General features: G+C 36.8%; 1 protein-coding gene across 1 annotated transcript in view; it reads left to right on the top strand.

Annotated features, from left to right (window-relative positions):
• LOC135703879 (carbohydrate sulfotransferase 5) overlaps window positions 1-23838 on the top strand; it is a 95325-nt gene that overhangs the window by 45074 nt on the left and 26413 nt on the right. The window contains exon 3 of the mRNA XM_065225241.1: window positions 15866-16045. Within this exon, the coding sequence (XP_065081313.1) occupies window positions 15866-16045 (180 nt within the window). The remainder of the gene's footprint in view (window positions 1-15865; window positions 16046-23838) is intronic.

Raw genomic sequence — 23838 nt, 5'->3', positions numbered from 1 at the left:
AGAGATGTTTTATGTATATTAGGAAAATTGCTGGATAACCCAGACTACCAGAATGCACGTATATTCAAAGTTGGTTTTCGTGATATACAAACATATATGAGCATTTCTAGCTCAAATCGTAAAAAAAAATGTCAATTTTGTCTCGACCCCTTCTGATTTGAATGAAACATTGCTCACGTGTTCGCTGCTACTAATGGTTGCATTTTTCATTTAAATATGATTTTTTCCTCCAGAGTAACTTTTGAAAAGGGCGTATACAAATAATTGGATTTTTTTTTTCCAAAAAATCATAACTTGAAAACTGTTGATCTGATCAAAACGGCATATGAGAAAAAGTTTTAGGTAATTAAATTATCTTTGCGGAAAAAATACACTGAAAGAAAAAACTTCGTAAATTAGTATTTAAAAAACGTAAAACGATGATTATCTCAAAACACCCCCCCTTCGATCTTTATAATTTTTTTTTTCAAGAAGATTGATGGAATACCCTTAAATTTCGTGAAAAGTATATGCTGGTAACTTTCTTAAAAAGAAAGCTATAATTTTTTAAACTTTTGTTGATTTTTACAAGTTGATGAAAATGCATATTTTTTTATAAAATAATAATTTATTTGGATTTTACGCATAATTTTCGATAACTTTGCATATAGAAACTTTTTTCCTAAGTCCAGCCGTTCTCAAGTTAATGCGAATTAAAAAAATATAATTATAACAATTTTCAACATATTAGGCCATTTTCAAATGTTCGTCGAGATGTCCAGCAACGAGATTTTATTTCATGATTTTCTATTAAAAACCAAACAATTCATTCTCAGATATGGTAGCTGTCAGACTTACCCGTTTCTATCTAGAGGCAGCGGAAGAGAAGCACGTTGATGTGGTCAAATGAAAGATTTGTTGAGATAAGAAACAGTATATATTTATTATTTTAGTTTACAACTCATATTATTTGAATACATTTGAATTAGAGAATATTTTTACTGCAATTTGGTTGTTTGAAACTGGAATATAGCAATGATATTTTCGAGTTCCAGGAATTGGTTTCACTTTCTTAAAAATTGGATCAAATTCCGTGTCAGCCTTTTTGTATTCTTCCGTAGAAACATAACAAAATGACATTTTTGTTTGAAGATCTTCTTTACGACTGTTTGCCCAGTCATACAGTTGTTTAGGGTTCGTTATAGGGTGCTCGTGTTGCTTAGCTAAACTTTCTCTGGTTGCCATTCTCTTAAGGGTACCGCCAATCGCATCACAAGGACCTTTGCCGTGTGAAGTTGCAAAAAAATGCCATTCCATTTCTTCATTATGCTTATCTTTAAATCCACAAAGGCTAGCAAAATTTTTTATGTTTTTGTATTGTGGTGCTGCTCCATCTAACATAAAAATACACTTTTGGACTGTTATTTGCGACTTTAAAAATTCTAATAATTTTGAGATAAACAACTGAACTGCTACTGTGTCATGCTTTGAAATTGATTTAGGTAGAGGTTTACAACACTTGAAATTGTTATCCATCATGAAAAACTACTTGCTTTTTAACTTGAAACGCTAAGAGAGATGAACTGAATGGAACAGGTGAAGAACTTGACTTAAATGATCTTTATTTCTTGTATTGTGTGGTTTACATGTATACCTTATCAAGTGACACAGATGCGTCTTTTCAGCTTTAGTTCCTTTTCAATTAAAATTATTATTAATTACAGTTCCTAGTCCTATCAGGCCTGTTTTAAGAATGACCACCTTTGTGGGATTGGTTTGTTTAAAATTTGAAAAAAGTAGACTACTTATAACTACTATTTACAACTACAACTAACCTACAACTACTATATACATGTTCTGATAAAATACATTTTTGTGCAAATTTAGTCTTAATTTCGTTAATTCGGGAATCTATTTTGGCAATGCCTGCCTCTTCATGTAAATTTGTTATTCTAGTGTCGAAAGGACGATCAAGAACCATCCTCAGCACTCTATTCTGAGTGATTTGGATTTTGTTCCTGTGAGTCTGTGCACATGATTCTCACACCGGAGCTGCATAGAGGATCGCAGGTGCTATGATTTGTTTGTAGACAGCCAGTTTGTTCACCCTTGAGAGGCGGGATCTGCGGCAAATCAGCGGATACAGAACAGGTGAAGAACGTCCCAATATATATATATGTAGCAGAATAATTACAATGTTGACATTATACCTATCTTCATTAGGTACAATTGATTATAGCAAACTTTTTTAAGTGTGAGTGTAAGAAGCCTCCACGGGGTGCCTTTTTATGTAGTTGTGATATCGCGGGATGAGCTCTTAAGGCACAATATGGTATACGTCAGAGAAGTACCTATAGAATTTATCTCAATTACAGGTTTAATAACATATTTGTTTACCTGTTTATGTTTTGAGCCTCTGTTATGACATACACAATTCTATCCAGGTATACAACTAATAGAGGACAGAAAAAGGCACATGAGTGGGTTTGTTGATTATTTGGGTATATTTGAGAGTATCTACTTATAAACTTGTTTCTTTTCTGCTGCGTCTAAATAGAAACGAATTGTTTGTTTTTTTTAATATATATTCATGGAAAAACATCTCGTTGCTGGACATCACGACTAACATTTGAAAATGGCCCAAAATGTAGAAAATTATTATAATTATTTTTTTAAATTGCATTAACTTGAGAACGGCTGGACTTAGGAAAAAAGTTTTTATATGCAAAGTTTTTGAAAATTATGCGTAGAATCCAAATAAATTACTATTTCACTTAAAAATATGCAATTTCACCAACTTGTAAAAACCAACAAAAATTTCAAAAATTATAGATTTTTTTTTTAAGAAAGATACCAGCATACACTCTTCACCAAATATTAGGGCATTTTTTCAGTTTTCTTGAAAAAAAAAATTATAAAGATCGAAGGGGGGGTGTTTTAAGATAATCATCGTTTCACGTTTTTTAAATACTAATTTACTAAGTTTTTCTTTCAGTGTTTTTTTTCCGCAAAGATAATTTAACTACCTAAAACTTCTTTTGATATGTCATTTTGATCAGATCAATAGTTTTCAAGTTATGATTTTTTGAAAAAAAAATAATCCATTTTTTTATACGCCCTTTTCAAAAGTTACTCTGGAGGAAAAAATCATATTTAAATGAAAAATGCAACCATTAGTAGCAGCGAACACGTGAGAAATGTTTCATTCAAATCGGAAACACTCATGACCAACCGGTTTGCGTTTTGGGCTGGAAATGCTCATATACAAACCAACAAATCGAATAGAATACAAAGAAATGGCTTATACGTACAAAAGTGGAGGCCATATACGTGCAAATTTTAATTGAATTTTAAACGAGTAGATTTAACATCATATACGATTTAATCTATAATAACAAATTCATTTTGAAAAGTCTTACGATGTAATCCAATTTGATTTGTGATATGGTACGACGGAAAAATGAGTCATCGCATAAAGGTCGGAAATTTGCATTCTATAGGTTTAAATTAATCATAATGCGATGCATGCCATTCTTATATGTGATTTTGACTTAAACTGTAGCAATTTACTATACTGTCTGCACATTGTTGTACGTCTTCTGGTTGTCTGGGAAAGAACTTCATGAATGTTGTTCTAACATCCCCAAGAGATCTCTTTCCCCCGGATTTCGCCCCCCCCCCCAACTATTCCTTGAAGTTTCTTCCGACTGTTCTGTATGCCTTCCGAATTTCTCCAGAAGTTCAATTAAACTTCTGTCGAATGTGTCTAGAGAATTCTCCCATAAGTTGTTTTCGCCTTCTTCTGGATATTTCTCCAGACGACATTCTCAATAGGTTTTCCCCCGACTTCTATTGGAAGGTTTATCTGAGCTTCTTCTGGCTTCCCCATGGAATTGGCTACTACAGGAATTCTTTATTGTTTCCGATGTAGAAATCTTTGTTAGAGCTTCTTTATTGTTTTTCCGATTCTTTTCTGGATTCCTCTGGATGTATCAACCGATTTTTTCCGAAAGTTAGTTCAAATTTTTTCCTGGAGTTTCTTAATATTTGTTTTGGATGACATCCGGGATGTTTTTTCGACTTTTATTAGAACTTTGTTCAAACTTCCTCCAGAAGAGCTTCTTAATTATTTCTCTGGAAGTTTTATCGACTTCCTCTACTAGCTTATTCAAAAATTCCCCGGAAATTTTTCCGTACTTAGTCCACAAGTTTTAATTTTCGCCTTCAAAAACGGCAAAAAAAATTTATTAAGGTTCTACAAAGGGTAATTAAATTTGTATTCGTCTTCTTTTTGAAATATTCTTCAATTATCATCATTGGTTTACAAATACATTCTCATATTATTAATACAAAAATTTAACACTTGTATTTCATGATTTTAGAATGAAGACTTCCTGGATAAAACATATTTACTGTATTTACTCACTTGTTTTCTTCGAAGCTTAGCACAATAACACACAATCGAATACACAAAATCCAAAACAACTGCTACTCAAAACTCTTGTCGAACAAAATTGAACACCAAGAAAACCACTTCAACTTTACTGCTTTGCCGGCAATCGTAAAAGTATCATTGAAAAAGCGTTGCCAGATGTATTGACTCTAGCAATGGATTTAAGTTTATTAAAACAAGCAATTGTGAAGTTTGGCTCATTAATATAGATGAGTGGATGTATTTAATGGTGATTAAATATCAGAAACGGAGTAAATAAAACAAAAACGACCATTCTAGGCATCTTACCGGTCCAATTTAAAAAGCCACAGAAGATTGAATTCAACACTAACAGGGTTGATGGCAGCAGTGCACGTAGCCTGGTATTCGCTTTCCCGCTCAGGGGTATAGACCTTTTTGACGTTTAATCGTCTTTCTCTATCTAGCACACATGGATGAATGGACGGTTTGTTTTTCCACTAATCTGTTTCCCTCTTACTCGCACTCGTTCAATTGCAATGGTGCAATAGTGTTCGCCGATTAAACGTCAAAAAGCTCTATAAACAAACTTGCATACAGCGAAGTCTGGCAGTGTAAACGTTTTGTCTGCTACATTCTTATGCACTAGATAGTGTGACATCAGATTTGCTGTTGTATTGAAATGAAGGAAGAAAAAAGATGGTTAAATTTTCCTCACCATACCAGTTGATATTTATGAAACGCGGGCAGTTTTGGCGTGGGGACATGCACTTCCAATGAATTTACCCATACATGATCCAAAAATATTTCAAAAAGAAGGAGTAAATAAATTATTTACCCTTTGTAGTACCTTAATAAGTAAATACCGATAAATACCGATTTTTTTAAACATTTAATACCGATAAGCACCACCCAGAAACTCGCTAATCCACTTGGTGTATGAATTTTGTAACAAACAACAAGGTAAAGCTCTACTTAAAGATGTAAATTAATTTTTACCGCCCTTCTGGATCCCACTTCAACACAGGGGCGGTCCAAAATCATCAAAATTCAGTTCGCCAAGCAGAATCTCACGAACACTAGCAGCTCCGCCCCTGACAGGATTTCCCACCGTTTTTTTTATGAATGGGGCGTGACAGAAAGTAACTTTTGTGCAGAATATGTAAAAAAATTATGGACTTCAGATGTTAATCTAATTGGATATACAGAGGTACCAGACACTATTTTGTAACTGTAAGAGGTACAGCAACAGTACTGAGATTTGTCATTGTCACTGACAGACTTTCGCGCGATATTGACTAAATTGTTCGTCACATAGTCACTGACAGACTTGATCCTCAAAAAAACCTTCGTCAAAATCTCATTCATTTTTTCGTCAATGACAAAGATTCACCTGGTAACAAAAAGTGTAATTTAGTACATTCTGTGTCACATTATTGCTATCCAAGTAGCTCAGGACGTAGATACTTGTTCACTCAAATGGATCCATGTAATTGTTTTGCTGAAGTCATTTAATTTCGTTACAAATTTGGCTACTAAATAAATCTGCACATGTTCGTCACTGACAGCATTGTCATTGACAATTGACATGGTTTTCCTTGACTATGACTGTTAGCTTCAATGAGTGACCAAAGCAGAATTGTCAATATCACCGTGTACTGTCGAGATTTTGCAGCACTGTACAGCAAACATGACATGCAAATTAAATCTCAACTTGGCGGGTGAAAAATTTTACGTCAATTCTTTTTAGGTTCTCGTTATAGGAGGATGGGGGGGGGGTTTCTTATATAAAAATTACATTTGTCGCGTTTCATACTATATGAACGGGACCGAAAACAGTCTCAATAAATCTTTCTGTAAAATATGTGTGGTCTTGAAAAGGACCAATTGTTCGATCTCCACAAATTCCACATCCTCTCCACGATATCGTTCGTTGACATCAAGGTGCTGCTATTTACCACACCGTCCGTCCGAAGCTTTAATGAGCGGAGGAACGACAGCAGAGTTCTTATATCGTTTTACAGGTTCAAGCAAAACGATGTGCAACCAAATGGTAATCGATTATGACGACTTGGTTTGGGCAGAACGTTTTTTTTTTCATTGAAACAGTGATAAAATTATCACTTTTATGTTGTACATTTTTCAACGATTTTTTTTTTTTTGAAATTGGAGAAGCATTTATTGTAGCAAATTGTGAGAGTTATTTCCTCTCGATTGGTGTATTTGGATTGTAATTTCATCTATAAATGACAAAGCTAAAAACGTTTAAAACCTTACACCTTTTCGTGACGGTCGCAATTTTAGATTTACCCCCAGTACCTTCTCGTAAGACGTAGTCTACGTCAAAATGATAAAAAAAAATCCCCATATAAATGTGGGCCAGTCCATTGATGCGTTAACGCCGAAATCATAGATATATGTGATGTTTTCTGCACGATAGGCTCAACATGGGGATTAGGTCGATTCCACTGCTTTATGAGAAGAACATTGTTTTGAGGGAAAACCTACAATCCGGTGCTTATTAAGTAAGCTTACGTTTTCGCAACACCAGTTGCAAAGGATGACCCATGAATTATATCAGAAATATCAGGCCACTCGGAACGCATTAAATTGCAACTAATTTTGCAAACCAAAACATTTCGCCGCTTTTGCGTGCGTCCGCGGCAAGCTCCAAATTCAATTCCAATTTGCAATTTTAATCGCCCCCGTCTTGACGCATCTGTAGCCTGCATTGAAAACTATGCTGTGTTGATTTTGCTGAAGCGTTGAAAATAAGGAATAAACACTTTCCGCGATGCTCCATTTGGGGAAAGCCTCATTTCACCCCATCCATAACGTGCTGCTTGCTGACGGCGCTTTACTGTGAGAGATATGCAACTCGGGCTTACTTCTCTGCCGTACCGTTATCGTTTTATAGAGCATATCATCACAGGCAGAACAGGCTAGCAACGCAACGGGGCGTAAAGCTCCAGACTAGTTTATAGATGAACACTGGCTGGTTGGTACCAAGTGGCAACAGCTGAGTGGTAATTGCCCAATGGATTACATTTATACTTGCAGCTTGTAGTTAAGCAGTATCTCAGCAGAGTGAGGTGATTTTCTGCTTTTGTGATTTTCTTGGTGGATGGACATAGCTGTTGATTTCAAATGCTCAATAGCCTAGAAGTTGTTAAATCAGTGCAAAAATAATTAGTCTATCGAGGCTAATTTCTAGGGTAGCTTATCGAGCCTTAATTCTTTTCCGATTGTATTTATTCAATTTAGAATATTTGTGTAAAGTCCATTCAACTGCTTAACTGTTTTACGGTTTTACCACGGCCCTGGTGGCCATTGCAGAAATAAATACCACACAAAAGAACCATATTGCAGCACACGTTCCCATAATGTACAACGATAGCTCAGTTCAGTACCGGTCGTCTTTTGTGAACTGGACCGATTCCGTCTCTGTCTCTCTTTTTGAGTCTCAAAATACTGCTGGTAGGGAAGGTCGGATCACTACAGCACTAGAGCCGAGAACCGAGTGCCGGCCACTACTGGGCGGTATGAATTGTAAACTGATGATGAAATGGTTGTATGTTTACGTTTTTGGCATATTTGCTCCCAAAACAGAGAGCCGGCCGTCGTCGTAGTCATCGGGTCGTAACGGTTCGTTGCACTGTGAATGTCGCTGAATAAAAGTTGTTCAGCAGACTGGTTTTGTTTACGGCTTGTGGTCTGTTTTAGTTTACAATATCTCTGTTAGTCTATCATTACCCCCACTGCACCATTTGCCTATTAAATTGTCGTCGGTCTAGACGCAACAAGTCGGATCAAACCAGTTGAGAATACGTTTTCTATTAATCACGATTAGATTGCGTGGATTTTGGAATGATTTATGCAGATTAACATACAGAGCAACGGGATGCAATCAAGGCCTATTAATCTTATTTCGGCTTATCGCTAACACTCAGAATTGGCGTTTCATGTTTCATTTTATCGAATTTTTTTACATCAGTAATTTCTCATTAGTGCATCTTGAGCACGGGGCAGTGATACATTGTTTTGAGATCAATTCCTTTGACTAAAGGTAGGTTCTCAATCTGTTTACCCCCTTTGAACTATTTGTTCTCATCGTTTTATCCCTTCCTATAATGTTCCACGGAAAAGTTTGCTATCTCTACTAATGTGATTTTTTTTCCATCTGCAACTTTGCTGGAGACTGTATTTTAATTGAAAAACATGATAATTAGTTATTTATTAATTAGGAAGATTATATTCTTCTGACATGCTCCATAAACTGCTTAGCAGGCAACATTGATGTGCTTGGCGTGAAGCATTGGGCAAAACATCTAGGCTACTATAGTATATGTCATAAGTGCAATATGCAGTGTTGCTCTCAGGGTTGTTTCCACTCACTTGCTATAGACGCATTTCGCGCCAAATCGAATCAAAGCTGGCAGCACCCTCTCAGATATCAATAAAATTTTCTGGATGTGTAGACTTTGACTAAATAAGCACTTTTGCATACTCAGTTTTTCCAAAAATTTATCTAGACTAACATTTGAGAAGGGCCAAACTTTTTCTGCCGATTTTTTTCAAAAAAATATTATGGAAAAATGACAACTCCAACAAAAATATGTTGTATCGATGACTTTTAGGAAATTGACCAAATTATCGAAAAAAAATACTAAAAAAAATTTCATTTGAGACCTACACTGAAAAAAATCGATTTTTAAAATTTACAGTCGATTTTCAAAAAACGCCCATGTTTGATTTGGATGAAACTTTGCCTCAAGATAGGTAATTATGTTTACTACCATCCGTCGATACAACAGAATAAGGGAATGATATTTTTTTTGACAAGGTCTACATGTCCAAATAGTTTTATTGAACTCTGAGAGGGTGCTGCCAATTCCAAATACGATTTGGCGAGAAATGCATCATGAGCCCTTTTCATATGAAATTCTTGATTAATCAAAGTGAACTTAAGTGCTGATTATACAAAATTGAATCGCAAATTGAGCTTCATTGGATTCTGAAATGATTTTGAGCTTCACTCGTTTAGTTTTGTGTGAAAATGGCAAATCAAAAAAAAATCGGTTCAGACATGAAAAAGTTTTGTAAGAAATACTTTTTTTTTCCTTAAAAGTGCCCATCTCGCGATGTATGGACGGTTGATAGTAAACATAATTACCTATCTTGAGGCAAATTTTCATCCAAATCAAACATGGCCATTTTTTTTAAATCGACTTAAAATTTTAAAAAACGATTTTTTTCAGTGTAGGTCTCAAATGAAATTTTTTCCAGTATTTTTTTTCGATAACTTGGAAAATTTCCTAAAAGTCATCGATACAATACATTTTTGTAGGAGTTGTCATTTTTCCATAATATTTTTTTGAAAAAAATCTGCAGAAAAAGTTTGGCCCTTCTCAAATGTTAGTCTAGATAAATTTTGGAAAAACTAAGTATGCAAAGTGGCATATTTAGTGAAGGTCCACACATCCAGAAAGTTTCATTGAAATCTGACAGGTTGCTGCCAGCTCCGAATACGATTTGGCGCGAAATGCGTCATAAAAGATTGTTTTTCGGAATAATCAAATCATTAGATGCGATATTATGATTCGTGAGCGTTCACTCAGAGTGAGCGCTCACGAATCGTAAAATCGCTGATTGTGACGCACTGAAAGCAATATTGACAGGTTTTATGTGTCAAACACATACTTAACGGCCTCTTCTTGTAACTACGAGTACTTATTACCATTATAACATCCAATAATTTCATAATGCCGAAAAAAAAACAATTTTTTAAGCGAGTGAGTGGAAGCAACCCTGGTTGCCCTGAATGCATTTGATTGCGCATAGCTGAAAGTTACCGGCATCGAGATCAATTAATAACTACTTACCTTGAAGTCCATTCAAAAAGTTGTCTTGAGCAAAGTTGTATCTGATACAATTTTATATATGAGCAGATAGTAAGCTTATCCGTAAATTACTATGGCGAAAAGCTAGCCAAAGATATCAAAAAGTTTACTTTTTCTATACTAATTCCCATATAAACTTCAAAGGGCCAGTGCAGCATAAATTCGCATTCAAATAAACTCAATTTTGAGACTGGTCGATACTTTGAACCACTCTAGTATATACGTTATACGTTATAACACATTAGGCTTTTTCAGCTTCTGTAGCGAGAGTTTTGCAGGATCTCAACTTAGTCTTCTAGATGCTTTTTTTTTCAATGTAAGGCTCAATCGGGTTAGCTTTAATGATGATGATGATGATGATGATAATGATGATAGTGGTCTACCACTCGTTGTATCACGGAAACTAGTTCGATAGCTGTGTGCTCTCCTCACTGTTGAACTTGATCAAGCTTAATATTCTCTGATTTTCATGAGCAAATCGCTGTATGAAGGGCCAAAAACGAATGGATGGATTGATATGCAATTCGCCTATTCATTACCATGGGACGGTTAAGAATCTCCTTCCAACAACATTGTTACTCAATTGGTCAGAAAACGAGTCATCCAACAGGAAGATGCCCCGATGAATGGGGAGAAGAGCTCGCCCTTTATCCACGAAATGTTAGCAACAGGGAGTTGACATCTTCACTCTCCCGATCCAAATCGTTTCCCTGCCCTGATAGTTCCTTCCAATCCCAGCATTGTTTCTTCACCTTTCTGTCCAATTTTCTTGCTTCACCGGACGGCAATCACTGGGCGGACCGAGAGTATACCGATTTCACTGGGTGGATCGAAGAAAGTTTCCACTAGGAGGATTGATTTCACTAGGCAAACTTTTTCGGATGCTAACGGAGTTTAAAATAGACTTGTTATTCGTTTAGACTTCCAGAGTCAACTGAACTGGTTCTGTATATTTCTGACATATTTATCCTGGCATCAGTGTTGTCAAATTAGTACAGGCCATTAACATCGCACCGTCATTTGACGTATCGATGAAATGCGCACGTATGCCACACTCCTCTGCATCATTGCTAGTCGCTACACATCAAAAAATCTGAATTTTAATAGTGATGTAAAGATACATTCACGTGAACTTGTATTTCATTTCACGCAAACGAGCAACTTGTAAGCAATGTTGTTTACAAAGATGGGCATTTGTATACAATAATTGCATCATTGCATGAAATGTCTCAGTACATTACACGATTTATAATGTAAACTTATATAATATGTGATACTCCATTAATGTGCATCGTATTGAACAGAAGTTTACAGTATTTTTTCGAACTGTGTACTAGTCTCCCATGTTATTTCTGATGTGTTCTACGACATTTCGACGTCCATTATCTTTGTATGATGATCTTGAGTTCCTAGTTGAATCTTATAAAACCGAAACACCAGTGCGTAAAATAGACAATGTATCCGGGTATTTTCTTAACGAGCATCGCTCCATTGTCGTATCGCATGTGCTCAATTTAGCAGTTCATTTTTCACTTTTACTTTGTTGACTCCATGGTACTGTAAAAGATATAGATATATACATTGTGCAATTATGTGATATAACCACAACGGGATGGCCGTTCAGAATGGTTCAACGGATGTGAAATGAGGGAATATTTAAATTTAACACGTAAATATTTATACTGTATGCAGCGAAGAATATTCTCATTCGTGTATGTTGCAACAAAGCAGGCAAGCTATATATCATTATCCTTCTACCACTCCGATCGAGCAATGTTGCAGAGCGAGTTTGTCATGGTAGTCGTAGCAACCGTTTTGTCTGTATCGTTGGTTGCTTCATGTGTTTGGATTCGCTGCAAGGGATACTAAAACTTGTCTCTTTTCTGGACAAAAAATGGTATGGTTTAATAAATTAAAGATCGTTCCCGCTTTGAACTTAAATTCCAAATAATGAAAGACTAATGTTCAATTCCACAAATTATTGTAAAATGGCAGTCCATATTTTGCACCAATAGAAACAATAAACCACAAAAAATCAATAATAGACCCATAAAAATAGGCAGATGTGCCAATATTTAAGTTGAAATGCTCAATAAAAAATTGTGAAGGCACCATGAATAAGCAAATTCAAATATTATAAATAAACAATATGGTTCACTTCCCGTATTCCCATATATTTCTGAAAACACACAACAGTAATATCAACCGGTGGAAACTAACGATTTTAAATTGGCTCACTACTTGACTAGCCTATTGGTCCCAAGCACATATATAAGGGTACCCCATTCTATTCGAAATTCTAGTACTACATTATGTTTGTTTTGATTCGCTATGAAAGTTCGACAGATGAAATCAGGGGTTCATGGATTTTCTTATGTTTCGAGGGGTGCATTGATTAGCTTGGGACCGAAGATAGTACCAGAGCTGAGCCAAAAAGTTGGTACCTCTATGGTAATATCATCGAGGTAACTCTAAGACCAGAAGGTCTCGAAGAAACGTGCTCAACTTTTTGGCTCAGCTCTGGTACTCTGTTCGGTCCCAAGCTAATCAATGCCCCCGTCGAAACATAGGAAAATCCACGAACCCCTCATTTTATCTGTCAAACTTTCATAGCGTATCAAAACAAACATAGTGTAGTACTAGAATTTCTACTATAATGGGGTACGCTCAACAATCAATACGAAACTAACGATTTTAAATTGGCTCACCACTTTAGTAGCCTATTGGTCCCAAGCAAACGATTAACGTACCCTATTCTAGTCGAAATTCTAGTACTACGCAATGTTTGTTTTGATTCGCTATGAAAGTTTGACAGATAAAATGAGGGGTTATTGGTTTTTCCTATGTTTCGAGGGGTGAATCATTAGCTTGGGACCGAAGGGAGTACCATAGCTGAGCCAAAAAGTTGAGCACGTTATTTCGGGACCTTCTAGTCTTAGAGTTACCTCTATGGTACGTTCATCGATGTACTTGGGACCGATAGGTTTGTCCAGTGTGAGCCAATTTAAAATCGTTAGTTTCCACCGGTTGGTACTAGTCACCTTTCGTGTCACTAGTGCCGCTAGTGTCGGGTCTTGGCGATAATAGAAGAGTGAGTCATTTTGTTAATTTATAATATTTGATTAATTACACCACTAATATTTAAAATATTCCACGAATCAAGAGAAATGATCAATAAAAAAGATAAAATGTCCCATAAAAAAGTAATGAAAGGTTCCCCAAACCACTCTTTCTTCAAATCCAGTTCATTTTCCAACACCTTGGGGGTTTTGCAAAGTTTTGCCCTCATGATAGCCCAATATTTCTAGATTGGGCGAAGTTCCGGCGTGTTCGGAGCGTTGACCTCTTTAGTTCTTTAGGACCAGTCTTAAACTGGTCGGGTGTAAAGGCAAGATGCCAAATCCGGCCAAAACAGCATCTGGATTCCGTGGGACTTCAGGAAAGGCAGAGGCGCATCTGGAGGTATTCATCCTCGTGAAAGACATACTCATTTTACCACATCCACAAATCGCCTACCAGATAAATAATTCAGTGCCAACATTTCAAAGGGGCGTAATTGCTTTTGTAAACAATGACTTTAGCCATCAATTTCTCGCGAATGAAATCTTACCTCTCCAAAATAACAATGTTAACTGGTAGAGGAAACATTTCTCTACCTGCTGGTGTAATTATTTTTCATGAGTGAGCTTTTATTCGCGAGAAATCGACGGCTAAAGTCATTGTTTACAAATGCAATTACGCCCCTTTAAAATGTTGGCACAGAATTTTTGGCCAATTTGTTTTTTTTATTTGAATCCATCTTTGTAACGCGCTTGGATTTTAGAAGTGAGTGCACACAATTTGTTTGCGCTTCTGTTCTTGTCCCGACGCCATCACTGTAACCACTTGAACGATTGTGATGAAACGCTGCCGACGTAAACATTACACTGTTAGCTAATTTCAGCCAAAATTCCCGTAAGCCTCATTTTTTCGATTTTTTTTTTAAATCGCTGGTTTTTATGGAACATTTTTAATTTTTTTTATGATCCGTTCAGTATTGTTCAGTATTTTCTTTTCTTTTCGTTATGTTCAGTATTTTCTAGGGAACATTTGAAAAAAAATTTATGGAACATTTTATCATTCTGATTAATAATTTTTCTTAAAATAAGAGAATATTTTTAAATTTACTGGTGCTATTTTACATATTTATCGTACCTCCTCATTTTTAATTGAGCATTTCAACTCAAGTGTGGGTACATCTGCCTGTTTTTATGGGGTTCATTTTGAAATTTTATTAAACTTAATGATTTTAAAATAGTTATAAGAACATTATCCCATTATTAAATGGATTTACATTATATTGTCTGTAGATCCGTAAAAATATCAACTCCGTAAATCTATGGAATTTTGGTATCAATTTGCATGAGTCCCATCTAGGTTGATGTGAAGGCACTTTACACAATCAATCTTAATTGAATTCAAGAACATAGCCAGTTAAATCAATGGCTTTCACGTATAACTCCGACTTGAATGCCTCCCATATACCACAATCAATTGAATAGAATTATTTCAATCATGATTGCAGCATCAATCCATCCACTTTTGCTTCGGATCGATCAATTCCCTTGTGCTACAGTTTCAAATGCATGTGCTAGCCAATCCAAATCACTCTTTTAACCTTCAGCCTTCAGAACCCAGCTGCAACTTTGCTGGTGCAATCATAATCGAAATGATTCAGTATTTCTACAAACTCTGGCTACTAAGTGCTAATGACGTACAGTGTGGTGTCATCATGCATTGATGGCTCATCTAGAATATTCAATCTAACTGCCTCTCGCCCATCATCAGTCTTACAAACTTCACTTCGCACACACGCATGATGGAGCATAATGCGGGAAATTCCATTCCAATCAAATTAGAGATTTTTCCATCTACCTACAAAATGGTCTGTCATTAGAGGCATTAGTTGGATGTGCCACAACACTCCCGGGAAAGAAGCGGCTTGTGAAACATCGCCACTCGTGTATCATATTACGACATCTAGCCCGGGAATCCGCTGACCACCACCCACCGGAGCTCGTCGAATGTCCATCGGATATTGGAACGACATGTAATCGCATTATTGTTCTCACCCGTAGATCGTAATAATGTGATTAATTTGAAATGTGGGACAGGAAACATTAGATCTAAACGATTTATTTACCTACATACATACCTATACATATGACACTTCGCTAGTAGAGGAGACCGAACGAAAAGCACAGTCTAATGACCAATTAGATGATTATCTTCCATTCCACGCTGCCCCGTCCGTTATCGCATTATTGGTGGAAGGGACAGCTGGCCCATTGTTTCGCCATTTTCAGTGACCAGCAAGTGATGTATTATCAGCCACGTGAATGTATCGAGCTATAAGCTATAAATTTCGGAACTTTCCGCTACCAACTACACGCAAATTAGCACCAGTCGCGGTCATACCTACCTGTTATAATAAAGCTTTCGGTGTAAAACGAGCGAGCTCATTACCGTAAATGACTCTAACCAAAGGGTGATGTGCTAATGTTTCACTTTGTTTTGTTTTTCTCCCCCACAACAGCCTAAATGTGCGCGTCATCTTGCTGATTCGGGATCCTCGGGGGTCTCTGCAATCCCGCAAGCACAGGGTGTGGTGTCCCGGTCGGCCCGACTGTGATCACCCGCCAACCGTGTGTAACGATATGCAGCTGGATTACGAAGCGGCCATCGAGCTGACGAAACTGTTTCCCACGAGGTTCAGGTGAGTGATGATTTTTTAATGATAACCGGCTATGATGTTATGTCATTTGTTGGCATGCCGATGGGTATGGAAGAACTTGATGAATTTGAAATTCGTATACACACAGCAAAAATTTTGTAAATTTACATTTGGAACATTGATTTATTTGTTGGCCTTAGTTGACACATACACAAATACAACTTAAATTTTCCGTGAAAGTATTTAGTAATCCATATATTTGCATTGAATTTTACATGCATCTCTGTTTTTACATAACATAGAAAGTTCAATTTAGGTAAATTTAAATTTCATCGAACAACGATATACGTGTACATGAGACTGATGCAAAATTTGAAATTTTCGCTCCACAGTGCTTAAACGGTTCCAAGTCAGGTTTTGATTAGCCTCCCAAAATTTAAACTCTTTAGGTAAGAAACTGACGTGGCATAAACCATTTGAAGTGTATATGGAAATTACTATGGGAAAACGAAACTTTTTGTTCATATTTTTCTAACTATTTCTCATATTGCACTGTTAAAAAGCTCTATAGCTATTCTTATGCGAAATTCAGCTACAACTTTGCAGAATATTGTTTTCAGCCAAACGTCAAATTAAATTAGTTATTAATTGTTTAAGAGATTGATAATCTTAAGGCATGATCACGCAGCTGTTTTGTGGGCAACTCTGTATTCTGCAGTATGACATAGTAGCAACCGCCTGCAATGCGACCCAGTTCTTGAAACTGCCGAAAACATCAGCAGCACTGGTGATCCATAACATATTTAAGCTCCAACAATGTAACATTAAATGCGACAAGATGGCAACAAATGTAATGCCTTCAAAACCAATCTTACTTTCCCGCAATGGACAATTAAAAAATAATTTAGTTGTTTTCAAATTGTTGAGCACAATTTGCGTGAACCAGGCTTTCCTATAACGTTATCTAGAAAACTCTATCTATTTGTCGCAACCCGGCGCGATATGTACCAAGCTTAACAGACCAGTGACAAGGCCTATACCAACAGCAGCGTTTGACAGTATGCAGCATGTCCCGGGCTCAAATCATTTATTTTGCTGTGCTGGGCCTGCTGTCACGATATAACATGTTGCCTACGCGCCTGCCACTGGGTTGAAGCTTAATCATAGAGGAAAAGGAGGAGCTGTCAAATTAGCACCAGAGCACCAGAGTCGATGTTATAATAAGAGTCCCGCTAAGAGAAAATGTTGCGAACAAGCAGCACTGTTTGAGATTTATTTTTCGTCAGAGTAAACGGCAACCAGATTTTTTGCGTTAGCATCGGATGACTTTCATTGAGAAGTGAAAAATTTCATGTCGATAACGGAGCATCTGGGAGACAAAAATGATTATAGAACTTGAAAAATGTTCAAACAAGTGCTTGGTATAACTTATAAATACCACAATGTACTAAGCGAAGAAATGTTTTTCATCTAAAATTACTGCAATACTTGTAGTTCACTGACTGTGGGAACAATAATGTTTATTTACTTTGCTTGTTTGGTACCCCGCTTAACAGTTCGATTGGTACTTTTGGCTTCACTCTTGGCGGGACTCTTATTATAACATCGACTCTGCAGAGCACCAGAGACGTTGAATAAAGACACGCATAGACTGAAGCGAGAAGAAACAAACGAGCAAAGTAAATAAACATTGCTGTTCACTCAGTTCACCAGAAAAGAGTATTGTCGCTTGTCGCGCTTATATTAAATTCTCATTTGGTGACGGTCGAAGCGCGCCGCTCATAAGCGCGGTACAACCAACAATCAATACGAAACTAACGATTTTAAATTGGCTCACTACTTGACTAGCCTATTGGTCCCAAGCAAACGATCAACGTACCCCATTCTAGTCGAAATTCTAGTACTACACTATGTTTGTTTTGATTCGCTGTGAAAGCTTGACAGATAAAATGAGGGGTTAGTGGATTTTCCTATGTTTCGAGGGGTGAATCGATTAGCTTGGGACCGAAGAGAGTACCAGAGCTGATCCAAAAAGTTGAGCACGTTTCTTCGGGACCTTGTGGTCTTAGAATTACCTCTATGGTACAACCCCGCCCATAAGGATTATACACAGGTGTGTAGCTTCTTTGATATTATTTTATGGCAGCGTGAGGAGCAAATCCTGGATAAAAAGCCACCGTGTGTTAAATCAATGGGCGCAGGCGTACGGCCATAAACAGAAAACAGATGATATAATCCCATTTTGAGAAATTATCCTGCCACACACAATATTGTTCTCATTGATGAAACAAGTGTTTAATTTTGTTAAAGAAATATTTGATAGGGTAAACTACCCCATTTTCGGCCTATTAAGCACAACCCGCACTTAGTATTTCTTAATCTAGCGCAGTTTAGCACCAACCGGAGTGTTATTATTACTGATTGCTTCCAAATTTATTTACCTTTCCGTACGTACCGTAAGATTTGATAAAGAGAAACCAATCGTTGCGATATTGCCATTTCTAACACTGCTTCTTGACGCCAAACTCGGGCTTCGGATTCTAAACTCGGCCTAACGCATTGAAACGCCAATGAATTCACTTCGGCCTATCGGATGAAGATAAAAATTGATTCGATCGGAGCGCTTCTTTTGTTTTTGGGAATAATGGGTGCAAACCTTCATATCACGCGTTCTCATTGACTTCGTTAGGTAGATTACTAACTAAAGTATCGTATCGAACGCATAATTGACTTGTTGACTCTGAAATTATGGATTTATTTGAAGTTTTCTGCTCGATAGGCCCAAAATGAGCGATTAGGCCAAAGTAGTTCTTTACCCTATCTGTTATTTATTTATTTATTTATTGTTGATTCAATTAAACACAAAATTTATTGGTGATAAAAATCGATTTCGAATCGGAACGTTTTATTTAGTTTTAAGGTAATAAAAATGATTGCACTGCAATCAAAATAGTAAAATATGACGAAAGTTATACTGGTATGGAGCGTCTTCGCTTTATTTTTGCAAAATGTTGGCGCACACATAATTTTTATTCAGTTCCGGTCGAACGTTCAAATTTTCTCAACAGCATTGCGGCACTGTATGAAAGTCATTTGAAGCTACTCGAAGAAATATGGTTGCCAGTGACATTGCCAAAACATCCCTTAAAAACCGTGCTGCTGTTTTGACAGAAATTTTCTTTGCGTTTCTCTATCAACGTCTCTGCAGAGCACCAGAGTTGTTATTTGAGGAGTTTATTTATTTATTTATTTCGTCAACCAACGTATACTAGTACATATTCGAATACAGTTTTGTTTTCTTAAATTTATTTGTTTATTTCGTCAACTTTGGACAAAATTGGCAGTTTTTTTCCGAGCTATCACCGACATTTTCGTCGAGATGCATTATTGAAAGAAAATTGTCAGATTTTAATTTGGTTTTTACGTAATTAAAGAAGTTCTTTGGACAGGACTTTATTTCATGTTCTGTTTTTGCATTTTATTCTTCAAATGCAGTACTGATAGCTAAATTCAGTTGATCGCATATATCCAAATAAATTAATAAATTATTACTACTATTGTGTTTTTTATAAATTTTATGTGCTTTTTGCTTCCAACTTTTCAAGTTTTTTGTTTGAATGTTATACCAGACTGGATTTTGTGTGTTTCTGTTGCGTCTTTTTTTCTTCAAAGGAATTTCTTCCGAAATTATTTCTGGTAAAATTTTGTAGAGCACGTCTATACCAATTTCGACATTTCCTACATTCCTTAAAAATAATTGCCAATTGACACTGTTTAATTTAAATTTTATTTTTTTCGTAGTCTGCTAATTTGTATTCAAATACTTCTTCGTATTCGCAGTCGTTGGGTCTTTCGTTTTCATGCACAAATAAAGAATATTCAATTGCTGTGTGAAACGCTTCATTTTTTTACAGTGGATTTAATGATTCGGTCACACAGAAATCTTCATAAATATTCGTTAGTAAAAAGTCCAAATAGCAATTTTGTTGGTTTTTGATGTGGTCCTAAATTAGCAGTTTTGTCAAAAATTAACTGCAATGTTTCATTATCCCCAACGACTGGGAGTAAGATACATTCATTTTCAGAGTCCAGAATGAAGTCAGCATGGCGTTGATTAAAGTCTCCATAGATGTGAACTTTAACCTCAGGAGGAAGCTCAGATAGAATTTGTTCAGCACTTTGGAAGAAGGCTTCATAAGTGCTTTTATGAGCATGGTCTGGTGGAAAATTCACTGAGGCGAACACGTGCGTTTCACCGGCTATGTGTGATTTCACCCAAATATGCTCAAATTCTGTAAATTTTGGTGTAAAGATGAGTTCTGAGTTAAAATTGGTCGAAAGAGCTATAAGGACTCCACCGCTAGACTTCTTCTGAGTTGCATGAAAATTTCTGTCGTCCCAGCTTGTTTCAGTTGCCAGAATAACCGAGAAGGATGAGCATAATAAATTTTCATAGATTTCCTTCATTTTAGCTGGGCTTTTCATGCGATTGAAATTTTGACAGTAAATCAAAATTTCAGTCGCATTCTGTTTATGTGAAGAAATTGTTGGAAGTACGTCGGTTGATAAAATATTTTCATTATTATTATTATTTACACTTAAATTTCTATTTTCTTCTGAAAGTGTCCGAAGAGTGTTGTCGTTTGATGAAAAGGTTCCTTCCGAAGTGTGCGTCAATGTCGATGAAAATTTTGGGTGCTGTAGAATTTATATGCGGCTTCCCGTGTGTGCTGCAGTCGTTGTGTGCGTTCACTAGATAAGAACGCACGGTGTGATTCCAGTTCTTCGTGGACGTCCAGGGAAATTTCGCGCAAAAGTTGTGTGTCCGTTGGTAATCTTTCGGCTGCTAGCATTAAAGTTGAACTTGTTTTCGTTATTCAGCGGACACATACTGAAGGCGGTTAGTTATGCAGCAAAGACAGATAGGTTCGCACAGTATCCATGATTTTAGGGTCCCGCAGGCGTGCCTTCAAACAGCGTCTGTCACCGGCTGCAGATTGTTCCGTAAGCCTTACGACAGGCGGGCGCATAGGGTCTAGGCCAAGGTTGCAAATACTCATTTCAGCTTAAACAATGTTTTTTTTAAATTATGAAATAATTAGATGCCATGATCATATTTTGAATTGGTAGGATACAAGAAGAGGTTGCAAAGAATGTGTTTGACATATTAAACCTACTTTGACTATATGTTTTTAGTATTACTTCTACGTGAAGTCAACGATTTACATAGTTGAAGATGCTAATTTCAAATAACAGACTGTAGTGGTAATTTTTATACGATAGATGGAGTAGATGAAAGCATAGAGTTGATAGTTCCGTTAGAGTACGGCAGTGTGAAGATTGTATATAGATATAAGAATAGCGAACTAGGACAACTTTTAAGGAAGGTACAAATCGGTTTTTTCATCTCTCTTTACCAAACTCCCCCTTTGGAGAGGGATGGTGAGGGGTGTCCCCCCCCCCGCCACCACTGGCAAAAAGAGATGAAGACCGACCCGTTCAAGTACCAACTGTGTGTTTGAAACAGTTCTACCGATTTTTTCCGCACTTCAATTGTTATTTGAAGGAAGGCATCCAGTCGTAGGTTTGGAAATTGCAACTATTGTTTACCCCTACCACGATATGTGCTCCTGTCATCGTCGACTTGACGATCTCGAGGGGACACGGGTGACAGGAGCACATATCGTGGTAGGGGTAAACAATAGTTGCAATTTCCAAACCTACGACTGGATGCCTTCCTTCAAATAACAATTGAAGTGCTAGGAGTGGTGGGTCAGATTTTTCTGTGCGGTAAGGGTTGATAGTTTCCCCTTTTTGAAAATTTATAAATTTCGGTGTACTGTCTTTACTTGGTGGAGTTACGCTGAGTAAAGCTTGCAACACTGATATCAATCAATTGGCATTCTTTTTATTTTGGCCACCTTTATTTTTGTTTACACCTCGGATGATTTCACCTGGGTTGTGAAAGTTTCCTATAGTTTCGAGGACAATATTTCCCTCGCAACGGAGTCAGTTTGTCTACTATGCTCGATAGGTAGACGGATTGACAGTTCGATAGGTAGATTTTGGTTTCAGTTTGCGTAACTCTTCTATTATCAACTCTGCAGAGCACCAAAGCAATTTTGTTTCACTCGAGTTGTTCGCAGATGACAGGCGTTGCAGTCCTGTGCAGAGCTGGTAAATATGACGGCCGTCATGTGGCAATGAGAAAACAGGTCCTCTTACTACCCGAGCAAAGCTTGAGATCAAATTGAAATCAAATTTTGCTGTTATGATGTAACTTATTTTGAATACTCCAGTTGATCTCATTTTGGTTGACTTAACGGTTAACACAGCAAAAATGAGAGCAGAATTTTACACTGCTGAATCAAACGGAAAACTAATCCTGCTTTCAATAAAATCAATTTGATTTCTGATTTTGCATTCATAATGTTTAACTGAATACGGGCCTGGTGTAAATGGTTAGCATCCATGCTTCTCATGCTGAAAGACTTGAGCTTAAATCTCACCCCGGGCAAGTTTCAAATGACCTAAAATGTGTTAAACAAAACAAATAAACAATAACCGTTAGTTCAACAACAGATGAACTTAAATTAACTTTTAAAGAAGACGTTAACAGCAGAACTTCAAGTTAAGTTGCTTTCATTTTAAAAGGATTGACTGCATAATGAAAGCACAATATGATATCAGACTTATGTCTCGACAATTGAAATCAAAATAAGTTTTCATTATGATAGGAACTGCAAACTTTATTATCGATTTGCTTTCATTTTGTTAACCGACTTTGCTCGGGTAGCCGGCCGGCTGGTGGTGTAGTGGTAAGCATGGCTGCTTTCTCACCCCAATGGGTCTGGGTTCAATCCCAACCGAGGTCGGTGGGATTTTTCTGAGGCATAAAAATCTCTGGCCACGTCTTCATTCGGAAGGGAAGTAAGCCGTTAAATAAAAGAAAAAAGGAGAAGAAGGTCCTCTAACTTCACGAGACTAAACTACCTATCATTTGCTTTCTTGTCATTTTCCAATGATCAAGCACTCATGATCAGGCTTGCTTCCACTCACTTGCTATAAAAAAATAATTTTCGGAATTTTGGAATCATTAGATGTTATAATGATGTTTTTACTTTGTCAGATACAAGAAGAGATTCAAAGGCAAGTATTTGACACATAAAACCAGTCTATTTCGCTTTCAGATAGTCACAATCAACGATTTTACGACTCGCGAGCGCTCACTCTGAGTGAACGCTCACGAATCATAAAATCGCTGATTGTGACTCTCTGAAAGTGAATTTGGCTGGTTTTATGTGACAACACTTACCTTTCAATCTCTGATTCCAAAATTCCGAAAATATTTTTTTATAGCAAGTGAGTGGAAGCAAGCCTGCTCATGAGAATATTTTTTATGCGGTTTTGACATCAGCATTTCTAACTGCTTTAGATGAATTTAAGCAAGCAACCGTATGGATTCGGTAGAGTGGATATATTCTTAATAGTTCCTCGGTACAAGTTTTTTTTTTGATATTCCCCGTTTTTATATTGTTTTATCAGTTATGTCGCATCACTATACTGTGAAGCGACCGACATAGACTGACCAAAAGCATTTTCCCAGCCAGGTATTACATTTCGAATGAAATGTACTACTTGACTGGGACCTGCATTCCAAATATCAATGGGTTCTTCCAGCCCCTTATCCAGAAAATACGCCTTTTATTGAAGATTGCTGCTCAAGAGTATAGGTGTTCATGGTCTTCCTTTTCTATGCCACAGAATCGACACATATCCTCTTGAAGTTTTCCTGTTAACTTCAAATGATATTGTGTGTAGCATGATAATTTCTC

Source organism: Ochlerotatus camptorhynchus, unplaced genomic scaffold, assembly GCF_037179485.1.
Source record: "Ochlerotatus camptorhynchus isolate MF236.1 unplaced genomic scaffold, CSIRO-AGI_Acam_v1.1 ptg000222l, whole genome shotgun sequence".
NCBI classification, from domain to species: Eukaryota; Metazoa; Arthropoda; class Insecta; order Diptera; family Culicidae; genus Ochlerotatus; species Ochlerotatus camptorhynchus.
Note: the sequence above shows the minus strand (reverse complement) of the source record. Positions and strands in the feature narration are given on the sequence as shown.